The sequence below is a fragment of the Pristis pectinata genome, chromosome 12, assembly GCF_009764475.1.
Source record: "Pristis pectinata isolate sPriPec2 chromosome 12, sPriPec2.1.pri, whole genome shotgun sequence".
Lineage (NCBI taxonomy): Eukaryota > Metazoa > Chordata > Chondrichthyes > Rhinopristiformes > Pristidae > Pristis > Pristis pectinata.
In genome coordinates, this window is record NC_067416.1 from 44,060,491 (window position 1) to 44,080,434 (window position 19,944).

Genomic DNA, 19,944 nt, shown 5'->3' on the forward strand with positions numbered 1-19,944 from the left:
TTAATATTTAATTAAAACCTTAAACTTCAGTCCAGCAAAATGCGAAGACAAAAACCCAATGAATAGCAGTCACTTCTTATGTGGTTAATAGCAGAGTCCAACCCCAGCAATTACTTGTGAACTCGCTGGTGTCTCAGTAGTGTGGATGACTGAGCAAATCCTTTCCCACACACAGAGCAGAAGAATGGTCTCTCCCCAGTGTGAACTCGTTGGTGCTTCTGGAGGTGTGATGAACGAGCAAATCCTTTCCCACACACAGAGCAGATGAAAGGCCACTCCCCAGTGTGAACTTGTTGGTGTGTTAGCAGAACCTTTTTGCTTTTAAAGCTCTTCTCACAGTCAGAACATTTAAAGGGCCTCTGGTCAGTGTGAACTAATTGATGAGCTGTGAGCTGGGATGACTGAGGGAATCCCTTTCCACACTCAGAGCAGGTGAATGGCCGCTCCCCAGTGTGAGTGCGCTGATGCACAGTGAGGTCAGATGATCGCCTGAATCCAGTCCCACAGTGAGAACACCTGAATGGTCTCTCATCAGTGTGAATACGCTGATGGCATGTAAGTTCTCCTGAACTCTTATAGCATTTCCCACAGTCTGGGCAGTTGAAAGGTCTCTCATCAGTGTGAACACGCCGATGCTTCAACAGGGCAGAAAAATGAGTGAATCCTTTGCTACACACAGAGCAGGTGAATGGCCTCTCCCCAGTGTGACTGCGTCGATGAATTTCCAGTTCAAAGGGGTAACTGAATCCCTTCCCACAATCTCCACACTTGCATGGTTTCTCCCCAATGTGACTGTGCCTGTGCCTTGACAGACCAGATGCTCGGCTGAAGCCTCGCCCACACACAGAACACGTGTACGGTTTCTCCCCATTCTGAATGGTGCTTTTTGCTTCCATGTTCAAAGGCTGACAATATTCAAGTCTCAATGGATCAAGTGACAATGCCACTTCTTGATGTTTGTCTGCAAATCTTTGCCTTCTGAAACCCTATAAAGTGAATTTAAAGCAGGAGAAAGAGAACGAGAGTTTGCACAAAAGAACAAAGACTGAAACAAGCAAAAAGAATATGATAATGTTGTGATTATGAAAGACGCCAAATTCTCACAAAAATCATGAAAAAGTTTGTCAATGTTCTTCAGGAGTAGGGAGCAAGCTGGAAGAGGATGAAGGAGAGGAAATGTATACCTCAATAACATGATGTGACTTTTAGCTATGCTTCCCAAACTGGCAACCTTCAGATCTAAAATAAAAGGAAGTGCAAGCAAGATAACACAATTGTCTTCGTGTGCTGCAAACTAATTATTTTGCAGACAGTACATTTAATGAAGTGATCAACTTGCAGCTCAAGAGAGTGCAAGGGGGGACTGGATGACCACCAGGCAAAAAGAAAAGGCCAGACAAATAATTTTATAGTCCACTGAGCGCACTTAACCTTCTAATCAGTATTCAGCCTGAATACGAATGGGGGAAAGAGGGTTCCCCCGAGGGTGTAGCCAGAACAAATATCATTCCATCAAGGGAGGCACAGGGAGAAAGATAAAGACAGTGATAGCTACAGGAGATACTACAGTAAGCGCAGCAGACTGACGTTTTGCAGTCATAAACACAAACTGTAGGATGCAAAAAAATAAACAGCTGGAAGAACTCATCGAGTCAAGCAGCATCTGTAGAAGCAAAGGGATTGATGACCTTTCAGATCAAGACCCTGCATCAGAACTGAGCGCATCGAGGGAAGATAGCCTGTCCATAGAAGTGAGAGGGAGGAGTGGGCAGATGGAGCCAAATGGAGGGGGGGGGGGGATGGTGGGAAGCCCACAGACATAGGTGGTAGGTAATAAGTAGAACCAGAAAAGGGAGGGATCATGGGCGGTTGAAACCAGGTGGGAGAGGATGATGTCCAGGTAATGGGGGGAGAGATGGAAAAGGTGACAGAGAACCTTGGTAGACTGGTGGGAGTGGGTTAGCTGCAAGTGGAAAATGTAATGTTGATACCATTAGGCTGTAGGCTCCCCAAGGTACTGTTCTTCTAGCTTGTAAATTAAAAGGGTAAATTAAAATGACATGTAACTGGAAGTTCAAGATGGCCACTGCAGACAGAGCACAGGTGCTCTGGAAAGCAGTTACCTGGTCTGCATTCGGTCTTGCTAATGCAGAGGAGGCCACATAGTGAGTAATAAATGCAATAGACCAGGTTGGAGAAGGTTCAAGTGAACCTTTGCCTCACCTGAAAGGGCTGTTTAAGTCCCTGGATGGTGGTGGGGAAGGAGGGAAAGGGCCAAGTGTTGCCCCTCCCTGGCTTGCAGGGCAAAGTGCCAAGGGACAGGGAGGGGTGGTGGGAATGAAGTCACAGACAGAGTGGTCCCTGCAGAAAGAAGAATGTGGGGGAAAGAGGGGAAGATGTGGCTGGTGGTGGGATCCCACTGGTGATGGCAGAAGTGGCAAAGGATGATATGTGGGATGCGGAGACTGGTGGAGTGAATAGTCCTCACCATCCTATCCTCTTCCCCACCTGGTTCCAGCTGCTCATCATCCCTCCCTTAACTGTTTCCACCCATCATCTACCAACTTGTCTCTACCCTGCTTCACCCAGCTCCATCTGCCTGAAAATTTTTGTTTTCTCTTTGCTTTAGTTTGCAACGATCACCAACCAGCCTGACTCAGCACTGCCCTCTCCCCCTCCCCCACCTGCCCATCATTCCCCTTCCCTCCCCCCCCCCCCAAATCTGGTCCATGAATAACCTACCAGCTTCTGTCTCATCACTGCCCCATCCCAAGCTGGCTCTAACCACCTATCACCACCCCCACATCTTTTTCCACCTATCACCTGTCAATCTCCATCTCACCCCTCCCTCTCACTTCCCTGTACTGGTTATCTTACTTCTGCACTCTCAATCTGATGCAGAAATGAATCCCAAAAAGTCAATCATCCCTTTCCCTCCACAGATGTTACTTGACCCACTGAGTTCTTCCAGCAGTTTATTTTTTGTTCCAGATCCGACATCTGCAGTCACCATGAATTGTAGAATGGTCTTTTACTCTTGCTGCAATTTCCACTCTGCTCTCAACTTCACATGGCCTATCTTTGACTCTTCTCTTCCCTTCCCCCTTTCTGGATTTCCTTCTCCATCTCAGAAGACAGACCAGCACAAACATCCATTATAAATATACAGACTCCTACAGCTAAGTTAACACTTCCTCCCCCACCCCACCTCGTGCAAGGAGTCCATTCCATTCTTCTAGTTCATCCGTATCTGGTATATTTGCTCAGATGATGAGACTTTCTGCACAAGTGCATCTGAGACATCTTTCTTCTTCCTGATTGTGGCTTCCCCTTTACCATAGTAGACAGAGTGTTTGACCAAATGTCATCTGTTTCCTGCACATCTGCTCTCAAGCCCTCTCCTGGGCAAAGCAAGGACAGAGTTCCGGTGGGCATCACCTCTAACCCCACCAGCTTCTGCGTTCAACTGATTATCCTTCACAATTTCCACTAGCTCCAACAAGATTTCACCACCAGACACCTATTCCCTTCCTCTCGACTTCCTGCATTTTGAGGGGATCATTCCCTTTATGACTTCCTGGTCCTCTCTACTGCCGCACCAACTACTTCACATCTTACAGATCTTTGTGTGAAAGCACAGAAGGTGCAACACCTGTCCTTTTATCTCTTCCCTTTCCACCATCCAGGGACCCAAACTGTCTTTTCAGCTGAAGCAGCAATTCATTTCCACTACTACCAATCTAGTGTACTGCATTCGATGTTCATAGTCTGACCTCCTCACATTGAAGACTGAGTGATTGTTTTGTATAGCACTCACAATCAGTCTGCAGGAGTGGCCCCGAGCTTTTGATTGCCCACCACTTTAATTCACCAACCCACTTCTACTTGACTGATCTGTTTGTGGTCTCAGACAAAGTTTGAAGAAGAACACCTCATATGTCTAGGCACACTGAAGGCTTCCAGGCAAAATAAATTGTCTAACTTTAGGTGAAAGTCTATCTGTCAATATCAGATCTGGATATTTTTACTGTAAGTCATCCATCTATGAAATTGGCTCAGTTTATCTCTGTAACTTACTGGCATGTCCCACAGCCCTACTATTAGCAACACATAACATAGACAAAGAAGCATCATCAATGTCAAACTGACCTCATGAATCCAATGGGCCTGGCCTCAGCCTTTTCACAAATATTCCCTTTGACCTATCCATTCCTCTCCAACTCTGCAAGTTGAATTTACCTTTTCCTAGTTCTGACAAAGGGTGTTCGACCTGAAATGTTAACTGTTTCTCTTTCCACAGCTGCTGCCTGACCTGCTGAGGGTTTCCTGCACTTTCCATGTTTCAGACCTCCATCATCTGCAATTTTTTTTATTAATATGGGACAAATGGATATGCCAAGTGATTGCAGGTCAGTTTGTTTAACTTTTATGGTGAACAAATTTATTGGAATATATTTTAATGGATTATGTAAACCTTCCTTTAAGGATTAACTAAGGGCAGAGAGCATGTTAAGAGAAGTTGAGAGAAGATGCTTTGTGATGAACTTGATAGAACATTTTTTTTTTACAAAATGTTATTAGGAGAATCTCCAAGGGCAATATATTTCACATCATCCACATGGATTTTAGCAAGGCTCATCTTGAAGTCACTAGTAAAAATCAGCGGTCTGTGAAACACGAGAATGTGGAAAATTGGCTCCTAATTTAGCTCAATCATAGGAAACAAAGGGTAATGATTGATGTGTATTTTTGCAATTGGAAGTTAGATAGGAGTGCAATAGGCCCCAATCCCTTACTTTTTCCAGTGTATATTAATCATTTAGACAAATCTAGAGAGCATTAAGTTTACAGAGAATATAAATAGTTTCCATTTGTTGAATTTTAATGGGGATCTGAAAGGGTATTTTTTTTTAATATACATAGAGCAGTTGATATCTGGGACTGCTGCCAGAAGAGGTGGTGCAAGTTGATACACATTATGTATAAGAGGCATTTAGGCAGGTACTTAAATAAGCAAAGCATTGCCAGATATGGTCCTAATGTGAGTAAATGGGATTTGTGTAGATGGACAGAAAGGTCAGCACAGATGTGAGCCGAGCAGTCTGTTTCCGTGCTATATGACTCTGCAGCTTTAAACTCCAGACGGATATAGATGATCTGGGCAAGTGGACAGGAAGGTGACAAATGTTATTCAATTCAGCAAAAAGCTAGATTTTTGGGGACATACAATAAAGCCCAATAGATAGGGAGATAATGAAAGTGGAAAGTAACAGCAGAACCTTGGAGTACATGTCCACAAATCTTTAAAGATAGCAGAATAAGGAAGTTAAAAAAGAATATGGGGTGCTTTGCTTTATTAGCCAAGGCACTCAATAAAACACCAGGTAGATTTTCGTAGGACTGTTAGAACACAGCCTAAGCACAACATATATTTCTGGTTACCTCATTACATGAAAAATGATGAAGATTTTGCAAGGACTGAACAAGATTCGTGGTGGGAAAATATTCATTTGGATCATGTTATTTTTATTGGTTCACAGGACGTTGAGGAAACAAAATACTTAGATGTGTACTTGAAGAGCCATTACATGCATGACTACAGACCAAGTGCTGGAAGGTGGAATTAGACCAAGTGCTCTTTTTCCAAGAAACCTCCTAACTTTCCATGATTTCTTCCAGTCCCAAACACCATCCTCACATGAATTCATTGCCACTTGTTAACAATCCTGTAATTCCTTAATACGCCGGTATTTCCATTAGATGAATTGCAGCAGTGGAAGGCAGCTTTCTACCATCATTTACAGGTTGGAAATAAATATTGCTCTTGTTAGTCATGAAAACAGCAGAAGAATCAGTTTTAAAAAAATATTGGACCATAAGCCTTCAAAGAAATACTTATCCTCAAACAATACATGTCCTTTTAAACACCGTCTGGACTAATCATGTAGCCCTACCTTCAGCCTGTTCTTACCCTACCGAACTTACTTCTCCCTATCATGACTCGATCCTGTACCCCACCCCCCGGTCCAGTCCTACTCACTTACGTCCACGACACTTCTTTCCAGCATCTGCAGTTTTATTGGTTTTCCATTACTACATTTTGTAGATTCGGTTCTAGGCACGCCATAGGACATAAAACACCAGAGAGAAAAAAAAATTCCGGCATAGGAAAATGAAACACAGGCAGAATATAATGGTAATTGCAGCTGATGCGATCGGAAATCGGGAACAACGTACAATGAAACGCATACCAATGCTGTCGACTAATGACTGCCGCAGAATCCACAATTCCTTGCGCGTAGCAACCGCTCAAACCAGTGTATTGATTCTCCCGGCGGAGAGTGCGCATGCTTCTCTGGGTCGCGGTGCATGCTGGAAGCGCCTTGGTTCCTGTCCTTTGTCGTGAGTCGGACTCAGTGGAAACAGGAGAAACAACTAGGAATTGGTGCGTAGGGTGGGAGAGGCGCTGTAGCGTAGGTTGAAGGATGCCGGGGACTCTCTGACACTCGAACAGGCCCTGCCGCCCTGATTAGAGGCCTGAGTCATGTTCTCGACATTACCGAGGGCCACACTCGCCCTCCTTAGTTTCCTGCAGTCGCACCGCGCATGCTCCGCGCGGGGAGGCGGGTCTCCGGCGACCGGTTTTCCCGCGCCTGCGCGTTTCCATGTTTCAGCTCCGGCTGGATCCCATTTGGGATCGGGGGTGGGAGTTTTCTGGGTGGTTTCCAAAGGAAGAGTTAGCAGGGAGAGGCTATTTGGTTCGTCTGCTGACTCTGCTGTTCAATGGAATCATAGATGATTTTTAAAAAAATCTCAACAAGACTTGAGGTATACAAAACTATGAGAGGCATAGGTAGGAGATATAGTAAGAGATATGTAAGACCAGAGTGTATAGGTTTAAGGTGAGGACCAAGAAGTTTAGAGGGAATCTGAGGAATACTTTTTGCACCTAGAGGGTAGCTGAAATCTGCCAAGTACTGACTGAGAAGGTGGTGGAGCCAGGTATTGTGAATGTCTAAGGAGTATGTGGTAAGCACTTGAATTGCTAAGGCATGGTTGGCTACGGACCAAGTGAAGGGTGTTGTATGAGTCTATGACCTCATAATTCTATGCGATTAATTCTCATTTACTGACCCTGGTCCCATATAAAAATTTCCAATTGCTTCTTCTTGTGCTATTTATCTCTTCCAATCCCTTTTTTTTTACTTTTTTTCTTTCTCTGTTTCAGTGCTACCTACCCAACCCTCTGGCAAATTAGTTTAAACCTCCACCCACAGCACCAGTGAACCTTCCTATAAGAACACTGACCACCCAGCTCAGTTGAGCTGCAACCCTTCCAGCCTCTTTAGATCTCACCTGTCCCAGAACTGATGCTAATTTCCCTCCCTCCTGCACCATCTCTTCACCCACTCATTTATCTGTGCCATCTTTTTTTTCTGTACTCACTAGATATTTCCACCTTCGAATTTCTGATTCTTAGTTCTTTTCCAACTCCTTAAAGTCTGCTTGATGGATATGTTGTTGATGTGGACATCGACCATGACATCTGGGTGTTCACTCTTTCCTTCCAGAATGTTCTGCAGATGCTCAATGCTATCCTTAACCCTGGCACCAGGGAGCAATATTTCATCTTTGAATCAATTCTGCAACCACAGAAATACCTGTCTTTTCCCCCACCTGTAGAGACTTCTCTAATTATTGCTCTGCTGACCGTTCTCTTCCCTCCCATTACAGTCCAGCCATCCATGATGCTACAGTCTTAACTCTGGCTGCACTCCATTGAAGAAAAAACTCCCCTACTGGGCCTTGGAATTGAATACAGTAAGACACCTTAAGTAAATGAAAATCAAAATAAAAAGTTGCAGATGCTGGAAATCTGAAATAAAAGCAGAAACAGATGCGACAGGTGTCATAGAGGTGGAGGTAAGAGAGGAAGGGGAGTTGCATTTTTGATTAACGAGAAGATCACAGCAGTACTAGGGAGGATATTCCTGGGGGATCCTTCAGTGAGGCTATGTGGGTGGAACTTAGAAATAAGGTGATCACTTTGGTGGATTTTACTATAGGCCCCACCAATAGTTAGCATAATTAGAGGAGTAAATATGGAGGGAGATTACAGATAGCTGTAAGAATAATAGGCTTGTAATAGCAGGAGATTTTAACTACTTAATTGACTGGAACTGCCATAGTGTTAAGGCCATGGATGGGGCAGAGTTTGTTAAATGTGTCCTGGAAAATTTTCTCATGCAATATGGAGATGGCCCAAATAGAGAGGGACAACACTCAAATTCCCACTGGGAAATTAGATAGGGAGAGTGACTGAATTGTTAGTGGGAGAGCACTTTGTGACCAGCGACTATAATTGTATTAGTTGTAAAATAGTTATGGAAAATATTAGGACTGGCCCTGCTGCAATTTAAAGTCCTAGATTGAGGCAAGACACATTTTAAAGGCAATATACAGGGACTGGCAAAGATTGATTGGGAGAGGCTGTTTAGAGGAAGTTCATCTGATTCCAGTCATAAGTTAAGGTCCAAAATATACCCTTTCCAGCTTAATGACATCCTACCCATAGCTAGGCAACCAGAACTGCATGCAGTACTCCAAGTGTGTCTCACCAACATCTTGGATAGTTGGAACATGGCGTCCCAACTCTTCTACTCAATGCCCTGACCAATGAAGGCAAGCATGCCAAATGCCGCCTTCACTATCCTGTCTACCTCTGTCACCAACTTCAGGGAACTATGTACTTGTACCCTTTAGCTTTTCTGTTCTACAACGCTCTCCAGGGCAATGCCACTTACTGTGTAAGACGTGCCCTGGTTTAACTTACCAAAGTGCTCCACTTCGTACTTGTCGGACTTTCCCAGTTGATCTTGATCCTGTTGTAATCATGGACAGCCTTCTTCACTGTCCACTATACCAGCAATTTTGGTGGCATCCTCAAACTAACTAACTATGCAACTACATTCTCACCCAAATTGTTTATATAAATGACAAACAACAGTGGACCCAGCACCGATCCTTGCAGCACATCACATGGACTTCAATAAGGCTTTTGATAAGGTTCTGCATGGTAGGCTGCTCTGGAAGGTTAGATTGCGTGGCATCCAAGGAGAAATAACAAACTGGATACAAAATTAGCTGGATGGTAGGAAACAGAGGGTGATGGGTGAAGGATGTTTCTCAAACTGGAGGTCTGTCCCAGGAGTCAGTGCTGGGCCCATTGTTATTTGTCATCAATATTAACGATTTGGATGAGAATATATGAGGAATAGTTGGTAAGTTTGCAGATGACACTGAAATAAGTGGTGTCAGAGACAGTGAAGAGGAGTATCAAGAATTGCAGCGGGATCTTGATATGCTGGGTAGGTGGGCTGAGGAAAGGCAAATGAAATTTAATTCAGATAAGTGCAATGTTATATCTTAGAAGGACAAATCAAGGTAGGACTTTTACAATGAACGGACTCTGGGTACTGTTGTAGAAGTATAGGTGCAAAACAAAGCATAGTTCCCTTAAAGTGGAGTCACAGGTAGACAGGACAATGAAGAAGGCGTTTGGCATGCTGGCCTTCATCAGTCAGGGCATTGAATATAGAAGTTGAGGTTTTGTTGTGATTATACAAGAGGTTGGTGAGGCCACATTTGGGGGATAGTGTTCAGGTTTGGTCACCCTTTTATCGGAAGGATGTGATTAAACTGGAAAGAGTTCAAAAAAGATTTACAAGGATGTTGCCAGGACATCCTTGGCAAAACGAGCTGAGAAACGGTATTCGAAAAGCACATCAATATAGAGAGGTCAAGTGCAGCAAAATACATGGAGGAGTGAAGCCTATTAAGGTCAAAAATAGGAACTTGCACATGAATGCTGAGATGTTAAATGAGAAGTTTGCATCTATCTTCAGCAGGGAAGAGAGTGTTTCCAAATAAACAGTGAAGGTTGAATAAATGTTTCAGAAAGGACAGGGAGGGAGGCAAAAGAGGTGGGGGAGTGGCACTGTTGATCAGAGATAGTGTCACGGCTGCGGAAAAGGTGGACATTGTGGAGGGACTGTCTACGGAGTCTCTGTGGGTGGAGGTTAGGAACAGGAAGGGGTCAGTAACTTTACTGGGTGTTTTTTATAGGCCGCCCAATAGTAACAGGGATATTGAGGAGTGGATAGGGAAGCAGATCCTAGAAAGGTGTGAGAATAACAGAGTTGTTGTGATGGGGGATTTTAATTTCCCAAACATCGATTGGCATCTCCAGACAGTGAGGGGTTTAGGAGTTTGTTAAGTGTGTTCAGGAAGGATTCTTAACACAATATGTGGATAGGCCTACAAGAGGAGAGGCTGTGCTTGATTTGGTATTGGAAAATGAACCTGGTCAGGTGTCAGATCTCTCAGTGGGTTAACATTTTGGTGATAGTGATCATAATTCTATCTCCTTTACGTTAGCACTGGAGAGAGATAGGAACAGACAGACTAGAAAGGCGTTTACTTGGAGTAAAGGGAATTATGAGGCTCTCAGGTAGGAAATTGGAAGATTAAATTGGGAACAGATGTTCTCTGGGAAAAGTACGGAAGAAATGTGCCAAATATTCAGGGGATATTTGTGTGGAGTTCTGCATAGGCATGTTCCAATGAGACAGGGGAGTCACGAGGGGATACAGGAACCATGGTGTACAAAGGCTATAATAAATCTAGTCAAAAGGAAGAGAAAAGCTTACAATAGGTACAGAGAGCTAGGTAATGTTAGAGATCTGGAAGAGTATAAGGCTAATAGGAAGGAGCTTAAGAAGGAGATTAGGAGAGCCAGGAGGGGGCATGAGAAGGCCTTGGCGGGCAGGATTAAGGAAAACCCCAAGGCATTCTACAAGTATGTGAAGAGCAAGAGGATAAGATGCAAAAGAATAGGGCCTATCAAGTGCAGCAGTGGGAAAGTGTGTATGGATCTGGAAGAAATGGCGAAGTTACTTAATGAATATTTTACGTCAGTATTCACTACGGAAAAAAATCTGCGGGATTGTAGTGGGGACTTGCAGCGAGCTGAAAAGTTTGAGCATGTAGATATTAGGAAAGAGGAGGTGCTGAAACTTTTGGAAAGCATCAAGTTAGATAAGTTGCTGGGACCGGATGAGATGTACCCCAGGCTGCTGTGGGAGGCGAGGGAAGAGATTGCGGAGCCTCTGACGATGATCTTTGCATCGTCGATGGAGGCGGGAGAGGTTCCGGAAGATTGGAGGGTTGTGGATGTTGTTCCCTTATTCAAGAAAGGGAGTAGGGATAGCCCAGGGAATTATAGACCAGTGAGTCTTACCTCAGTGGTTGGTAAGCTAATGGAGAAGATCCTGAGAGGCAGGATTTATGAACATTTGGAGAGGTATAATATGATTAGGAATAGTCAGCATGGCTTTGTCAAGGGCAGGTCCTGCCTTACAAGCCTGATTGAATTTTTTGAGGATGTGACTAAACACATCGATGAAGGAAGAGCAGTAGATGTACTGTATGTGGATTTCAGCAAGGCGTTTGATAGGGTACCCCATGCAAGGCTTATTGAGAAAGTAAGGAGGCATGGGATCCAAGGGGACATTGCAGTGTGGATCCAGAACTGGCTGGCCCACAGAAGGCAAAGAGTGGTTGTTGAAGGGTTGTATTCTGCATGGAGGTCGGTGACCAGAGGTGTACCTCAGGGATCTGTACTGGGACCCTTGCTCTTTGTGATTTTTATAAACACCCTGGATGAGGAAGTGGAGGGGTGGGTTAGTAAGTTTGCAGAATACACAAAGGTTGGGGGTGTTGTGGATCGTTTGGAGGGCTGTCAGAGGTTACAGAGGGACATAGATAGGATGCAAAGTTGGGCTGAGAAGTGGCAGATGCAGTTCAACCCAGATAAGTGTGAAGTGGTTCATTTTGGTAGGTCAAATATGATGCAGAATATAGTCTTAATGGTAGGACTCTTGGCAGTGTGGAGGATCAGAGGGATCTTGGGGTCCGAGTCCATAGGACGCTCAAAGTGGCTGCACAGGTTGACTCTGTGGTTAAGGCATATGGTGTATTGTCCTTCATCAATCGGGGAATTGAATTTAGGAGCCGAGAGGTATTGTTGCAGCTATATAGGACCCCGTTCAGACCCCACTTGGAGTACTGTGCTCAGTTCTGGTCACCTCACTACAGGAAGGATGTGGAAGCCATAGAAAGGGTGCAGAGGAGATTTACAAGGATGCTGCCTGGAATGCGGAGCATGCCTTATGAAAGCAGGTTGAGGGAACTCGGCCTTTTCTCCTTGGAGTGACGGAGGATGAGGGGGGGACCTGATAGAAGTATATAAGATGATGAAAGGTATTGATCGGGTAGATAGTCAGAGGCTTTTCCCCAGGGCTGAAATGGTAGCCACAAGAGGACATAGGTTTAAGGTGCTGGGAAGTAGGTATAGATGAGATGTCAGGGGTAAGTTTTTTATTCAGAGAGTGGTGAGTGCGTGGAATGGGCTGCCGGCAACGGTGGTGGAGGCAGATACGATAGGGTCTTTTAAGAGACTGTTGGATAGGTACATGGAGCTGAGAAAAATAGAGGGCTGTGGGTAAGCCTAGTAATTTCTAGGGTAGGGACATGTTCAACACAGCTTTGTGGGCTGAAGGGCCTGAATTGTGCTGTAGTTTTTCTATGCTCCTATGAAAGAGGGGCTGGTTGAGGCAGTAAATATATTTAAAATTGATTGCATGGAGATACTGGAAAAGTTGACTGAACTTAAAGTAGCTAAGTCACAAAGATCAGATGGGGTAGATCCTAAGATTTTGAGGGAAGTATGGGAGGAAATCGAGGGATCACTTGCCATCATTTTTCGATGCTCATTGAACACTAGTGTGGTCCCAGAGGACTGAAGAGTGGCAAATGTTACTCACTTGTTCATTGCAGCAGACTGGTAGAATGGGCAGGCACGTGACAGATAAAGTTTAATACAGAGAAATCTGAGGTGATATATTTTGGTAGCAGAATGAGGAGAGGCAGTGTGGAGTAAAGAATACTGTTATAAACAGTGTGCAGGAACATAATGACCTGGGGGTGCAGGTGTACAAGTTATTGGAAGTGGTAAGGCAGTTTGAGAAAAGGCATCTTTGTTCTGGGCTATTATCAATAGAGGTACAGAGTACAAAAATAGAGAAATCATGCTGAATGTTTTTAAAACACTGGCCTGCCCTCGGAGTATTGTGTTCAATTCTGGTCACATCATTCTGGACGGGTTCAGAAAAAGAATTATGGGAATGGTTCCTGGGATGAGGGGCTACAATTATAAGGATAGATTAGAGGCTGGGACAGTTTTCTCTCCAATACTAGTAAAATAAAGTGGACAGAGTGGGTAGTGTGAGGCTATTCCCCTTGGTGGAGGAGTCAAGGACTCAAGGTCACAGGTATAAAATAAAAGGGAATTAAAAGTGACGTGAAGAAGGACTTCTTCTACACAGCGTGTGGTTGGAATCTGGAATGCACTGTATGCAGATGTGGTGGAGGCTGGTTCCATTGTGGCCTTCAAGAAAGAAATGAAAAATATGTGGCGAGAAAAGTTTGCAAGTGTATGGAGAAGGGTCAGAGGTAGAGCTTGTGGGTTGCTCTGAGGAGAGTGGGCAGGGGTACGATGAGCTCAGTGGCCTAAAGATTCTGTGATTCAGTACAGGGGAGATGGTGGAGGTGTGGCTTTTGGACTTCCAAAAAGGTGCAAACTTTTAAAAATTATGGATATTAGAGTACATGGGAGTTGGGGTTATATACTGATGATAGATTAACAGACAGAAAAGATAAATGTGTCATTTTTGAGTTAGGATGCTATGAGCAGTGTTGTTGGGAACAAGCTGTTCACAGACAGTGTCAATGGTTTGGATGAGAGGATACAGTGTAATAAGTCAAAGCTTGCTGATGATGTAAAGCTGGGAGAAGCTTCAAGGAGTTATAACTTGGCTAGAGTGAATGGGCAAGGATGTGGCAAATGGAAAAATATGAAGTAGAGAAAATAGAAAAGTAGACTACTTTTCAAGTAGCGTGAAATTGAAAGACGTTTGGTGTTCTGAGGGGCCTGGATGTCTTTGTACACAAATCACTTGAACTTAACATGTAGTTTCAACAAATAATTAGAAAAGCAAAAGTTACTTATTGCAAGGGGATTTGCATCCAAGTGTAAAACTGTGTTACCAGAAGTACATAGACCCTGTTTGGACTACATATGGAATATTATATCCGGTCTCTGGTCCTCTGATCTTCTAACCCAACAAAGGATTTTTAAAAAAATTTATTTAGTTATTTTTCAGGATCTGGGCATCAGTGTCAAGACCAGATTTTATTACACTTCACCCTTGGGAAGGTTGGATGAGCTGTCTTCTTGAACCATTGCATTTCTTCTGGTAAAGATAGTGCTATTGGGAGGGAATTCCAAGGCTGGGTACAGTTACAATATTTAAAAGTCATTTGGACAGCTGCATGAATAGGAAAAATTTAGAGGGATATGGGCCAAACACAGGCAAATGGGACTAGCTCAGGTAGGCAAATTAGTTGGCATGGACGAGTTGGGCCGAAGGACCTGTTTCCATGCTGTATAACTCTGTGAGTCTCTGTTTAGACGCAGTGGTGAAAGAAGTTAGGATGGTGTGAGACTTGGGGTGAAACCTGCAGGCGGTAGTGTTTTTACACACCAGCTGTCTTTGTCCTTGGTGGGAGAAGCCACAAGTTTGGAAGCTGCTGTAGAAGTCACCAAGGTGAATAATAGTAGTGCATCTTGTAGATGGTACACACAGCAGCCACTGTGCACAGGTCGGGAAGGAGTGAATTTATGGTGATGGGTGGGGTACCAATCAAGTGGGCTGCTTTGTCCCAGATGGTGTCAAGCATCTTGAGAGTTTTGGAGCTGCACTCATCCAGATAATGAAGAGTATTTGTTACTCTCCTGACTTTAGCCTTGTAGGTGCTGGCAAAGGGTTTTGGGTGTCAGAAGGTTAGGCACTCTCCACAGCATACCTAGCCTCTTTGATGCTCTCAAAGCTATTCTTGCAAAATAGGTGGTGCAACAAAATTTCACCAGATTGATGCAAGAGATTCTGCAGATGCTGGAACCTGGAGCAACACACCAGAGACAGGGCCTGTAGGTTGCAGAGACAGAGACGGGGCCCGCCGGTTGCAGAGGCACAGACGAGCCCCGCAGATGACTCACCAGATTGATTCCTGGGATGGGCTTCATCCGGCACTGTCATATTCACGCTAATTAATACTGTTACTCCACCTGACAAAAATAGAGACTTGGCTACAAGAAAGGGCATAAATGTGTCTTAAGTATTCCTGGAGATGAGATGGTCATTATACATAGGGAATAGTAGAAAGGAGGGGAGAAACAGTATTGCTTAAGGTGAATAATAGTGCCAGAACAATCAAGGACAGAATCTACCTGTATGGCAATAAGCAACAATAGAGGTGCAATCACGCAACTGGGATTATTCCCTAGGCTGCTAAATAGTGGGAAGCATGCTGAGGAGCAGATTTGCAAAGATATGCAAATAATATACCGTAGGGAATTTCACCCATCCAAATATAGGCTGAATAGCAATAGCATAAGAGGCAAAGAGAGAAAGGAATTTCTGAAGTATGTTCTGAAGAGTTTTCTTGATTAGTACATTTTGGGTCATAGAGTCAGAGCAAGGAAACAAGCCATCTGGCCCAGCTCATCCATGCTGACCAGTAGGCACCTTTCCCGTATTAATCCCATCTCCCAGCACTTGTTCCATTAGTCTTCTCTGCCTAGGTAATTCAAATGGTCATCTGGACACAAACACTGTCAGCAACCCTGTTTCAACCACTCTCTCAGGCAGTGCACTCCAGACACTTATCACTGTCTGGGTGAAGAAGGTCTGCATCATATCCATTCTAAATCTCTTCCTTCTTACCCTAAATCTGTGTCCTCTAGTTTTATGTACCTCTGCTATTTTGGGAAAGGTTTCCTGCAATGTACCCTACCTATGTCCCTTACATTTTGATATGCCTCAATCAATTCACCTCTTCAGTTCCAGGGAGAACAGACCTAGCTTCACCTGAATGTTGCCTGAATTAGAGAGTATTAGCGATAAAGAGACTGGATAAACTTGGATTGTTTTCTCTGAAACACCAGAGGCTGAGGGGTGAACTGACAGAAAAATATAAAAATTATGAGAGGCATAAATAGGGTAGAATGTCAGTCTTTTTCCCCAGGGTGGAAATGTCAAATACCAGAATGCATAGATTTAAAGTGAGAGAGGAAAGTTTAAAGGAGATTTACGAGGCAAGTTTTTTTTACACAGAGAGTGATGGGTGGCTGAAATGTGTTGCCAGGGGAAGCGGTGGATGCAGACACAATGTTTAAGAGGCATTTAGACAGGCTTGTGAACATGCAGGGAATGGAGGGATATAGACTACATGCAGGCAGATGAGATTAGTTTAATTTGGCATCATCGTTAGCATAGACATCCTTGTCGAAGGGCCATTTCCTGTGCTGTACAGTCTTTTATATGTTCTCCAGTCTGTCCTTATCACTGAACTGCTGCATCCTGGACAGCATCGTAGTGAATTTTCTTTGCACCCTCTCCAGTGCAACCACATCCTTCCTATATCATGGTGACCAGAGCTGCATGCAGTACTCCAGCTGAGATCTGATCAAGGTTTTATAAAGTTGGAGCATTACCTCAACTAATGAAACCAGTATCCCATATGCCTTCCTAACCACATTATCTACCTGTGTTGCCGCCTTCAGAGATCTATGGGCCAATAATGCCTTCCACATCCACATCCATAGAACACTATCACACAGAAAACAGGCCATTCAGCCCTTCTAGTTTGTGCTAAAACTTTATTCCGCTAGTCCCATTGACCTGCACCCGGTCCATAACCCTCCAGACCTCTCCCGTCCATGTATCTATCCAATTTATTCTTAAAACTTAAGAGTGAGTCTGCATTTACCATGTCAGATGGCAGCCTGTTCCACACTCCCACCACTCTCTGAGTGAAGAAGTTCCCCCAATGTTCCCCCAAACCTTTCCTCTTTCACCCTAAAGCCATGTCCTCTTGTATTTATCAATCCTAATCTAGGTGGAAAGAGCCTACTCGCATTTACTGTCCATACCCCTCATCATTTTGTAAACCTCTATCAAATCTTTCTTCTACGCTCCAAGGAATAAAGTCCTAACCTGTTCAACCTTTCCAAGGTCCCTCATGATGGACTCATTCAAAATAGCAAAACACATGGGATCCATGGTGATCTCATAGATTGGATTCAAAATTGGCTTGGCCTTAAAAGACAGAAGGTAGTGCTGGGTGGGGTGTTATTCTGACTGGTAATCTACAACGAGTGATGTTCCACAGGGATCAGTGCTGGGACCTCTTGTTTGTGTGTGTGTGTGTGTATATCTGGACGAAAATGTAGGTGGGCTGATTAATAAGTTTGCAGACCACACAAAAATTAGTGGAGTGTGGGTCGTGAGGAAGGTTGTCAAAGGATTGAGTGGGATAGAGATCAGTTGAAAATGTGGGCAGAGAAATGGCAGGTGGAGTTTAATCCAGACAATTGTGAGGTGTTGCACTTTGAGGAGTCAAATGTAAGAGGAAAGTATGCAGTAAATGGCAGGACCCTCAAGAGCATTGATGTACAGGAGGATCTTTGGGTGGAAGCCCACAGCTCCCTGAAGGTGACAATATAAGTAGATAGGGTAGTAATTAAGATGTACGGCATACCTACCTTCATCGGTCAGGGTGTTGAGTATAAAAGTCGGGAAGTCATATTGCAGCTGTATAAAACTTTAGTCAGGCCATGTTTCGAGTATTGTCTGCAGTTCTGGTCACCGCGCTACAGGGAGGATCTGGAGGCTTTGGAGAGGGTGCACAAGAGGTTCACCAGGATGTTGTCTGGATTAGAGAGTATAGCCTTGAGGAGAGGTCGGACAAACTTGGATTGTTTACTCTGGAGTGTCAGAGGCTGAGGGGCAACCTGATAGAAATATATAAAATTATGAGAGGCATAGGCAGTCTTTTCCCAAGATGGAAATGTCAAATACTAGAGGCCATTGCTTTAAGATGAGAGGGGGAGAGTTTAAAGGATATTTACATGGCAATTTTACACAGAGAGTGGTAGGTGCCTGGAATGCACTGCCATGGGGTGGTAGTAGAAGCAGATACAATAACAATGTTTAAAAAGCATCCAGACAGGCAAATCAACAGAAAAGGAATTGAGGAATACAGACCACATGCAGACAGATATGCAGTTTTAAATTGGCATCATGGTCGGCACAGACATTGTGGGCTGAAGGGTTTGTTCCTACGCTGTGCTGCACTGTTCTATGTTCTGTGTTCTGTCCCTTGCACTCAATCGATTTGCTTGATCCCAGCTGCCTATACTTGACACGTGCCTCCTTTTTCTTAACTAGCGCCTCAATATTCCTTGTCAATCCGGGTTCCCCAATCCTGCCAGCCTTGCCCTTCAGTCTAACAGGAAAATGCTGGAATCTTCTAACAGAAATATTTGTTCCTCTATCTCCTGTTGATTGTTGAGAGATATATAATGCACACCCAGCAAAGAAGAAGGCATTTGGCACACTGGCCTTCATCATTTACAGCATTGAGTCTAGGAGTTGGGATGTTATGTTGCAGTTGTACAAGATGTTGGTGAGTCTGCACCTGGAGTATTGTATTCAGTTTTGGTTACCCTGTTTTAGGAAAGATGCATTAAGCTGGAAAGAGTGCAAAGAAGATTTACGAGAGTGATGCCAGGACTCAAGAGCACGACTTAAAGGGAAAGGTTGGGTAGGCTGGGACTCTATTCACTGGAGCACAGGGGACAGAGGACTGACCTAATAAAGGTGTTTAAAATCATGAGGAGCATAGATTGGGTGAATGCACACAGTTTTTTTCCCTGGGAAGGGGAACTAAAAACCAGAGGGCATAGGTTTCAGGTGAAAGGGACTTGAGGGGTAACTTCTTCACACAGAGGGCGGTGCGTATATGGAATGAGCTGCATGAGGAAGTGGTTGAGACAGGAACAATAACAGCATTTAAAAGACACATGGACAAGTACATGGATAGGAAAGGTTGACAACACAGTCAACAGTTTCCAAAACAGTATACTTGTTAGAGAGGGGACTCCTGCACTACCTGCCTGCTTTGAATGCCCTTCCTGATGGTCACCCATCTCCACTCTCTGTACCTGGGGAGTAATCAGCTCACTAAATGTACTGTATTCCATGCATCCTGGATGCTCCACAGCAAGTCCATCCACAACTCCCAACTGCTCAAAATGGTCTGCCATGAGCTGGACCATACTTCTTACAAGTATAGTCATTAGGGACATTAGAAACATCCTCAGTCTCCCACATCCTACATGAGGACCATGCGCCAGCCATAGCATCCATAACCTTTAAGACTACTCCCTTCGACCAAGTCCGTAAGATTGAGAGAAAAAACAATCCTAAACTGGTCACCACTCACCTTTCTCACCGAAGCCCTGCACTTTGACCTGAATAACAGCACTTCAGCCTCAACACAGCCCCTCTCAAAATGGCCACTCCTGCTAGAACCTTCCTCATTTTTATATGCTGCAGGTAGGTTAGGAAAAACTCACTCTCTCACCTGAACCCTGGCTTCTTAAACTATCACTGCTGCTGCTACACCTCCTCCTTGCTGCTAGCCTACTGATAGGAAAAACTCGCTGTCTTTCCTGATGGGAATGGCAGCATTGCTGGACTTAAATGAGCCAAGTCATGTGGAGCATATATCATGAGGGAAACATCTAGGAAGCCAGGATAGAAATGTCAAATACTAGTGAGCGTAACTTTGCATGAGGAGGGGAAAGTTTAAAGGAGATTTATGAGGCAAGTTAGTTTGCACAGAAGGTGCCTGGAATGTGCTGCCAGGGGAAGTAGTGGAAGCAGATATAATAACAACACTTAAAAGGCATTAGATAGG

At 44.2% G+C, this 19,944-nt stretch overlaps 2 protein-coding genes across 4 annotated transcripts in view; one reads left to right on the top strand and one right to left on the bottom strand.

Moving 5' to 3' along the window:
* Window positions 1-6,388, bottom strand: LOC127576530 (zinc finger protein 229-like). Its single transcript, XM_052027030.1, has 2 exons — window positions 6,252-6,388; window positions 1-986 (listed from the first exon to the last, which is right to left on the bottom strand). The coding sequence occupies exon 2, from the start codon at window positions 894-896 to the stop codon at window positions 111-113; it is 786 nt and encodes a 261-aa protein (XP_051882990.1). The 5' UTR covers window positions 897-986; window positions 6,252-6,388; the 3' UTR covers window positions 1-110.
* The window catches only part of LOC127576531 (gastrula zinc finger protein XlCGF71.1-like), a 25,180-nt gene continuing 11,607 nt past the window's right edge, over window positions 6,372-19,944 (top strand). The window contains exons 1-2 of one of the 3 annotated variants that reach the window (XR_007957246.1): window positions 6,372-6,445; window positions 7,735-7,923. The gene's annotated coding sequence lies outside the window, so the exon portion shown is untranslated. The remainder of the gene's footprint in view (window positions 6,446-7,734; window positions 7,924-19,944) is intronic. The other 2 variants (XR_007957247.1, XM_052027031.1) reach the window with 2 other exon arrangements.

Bases quoted from the DNA above. Each gene is read 5' to 3' on its own strand.
- LOC127576530 (XM_052027030.1), bottom strand. From the start codon at position 896: ATGGAAGCAAAAAGCACCATTCAGAATGGGGAGAAACCGTACACGTGT.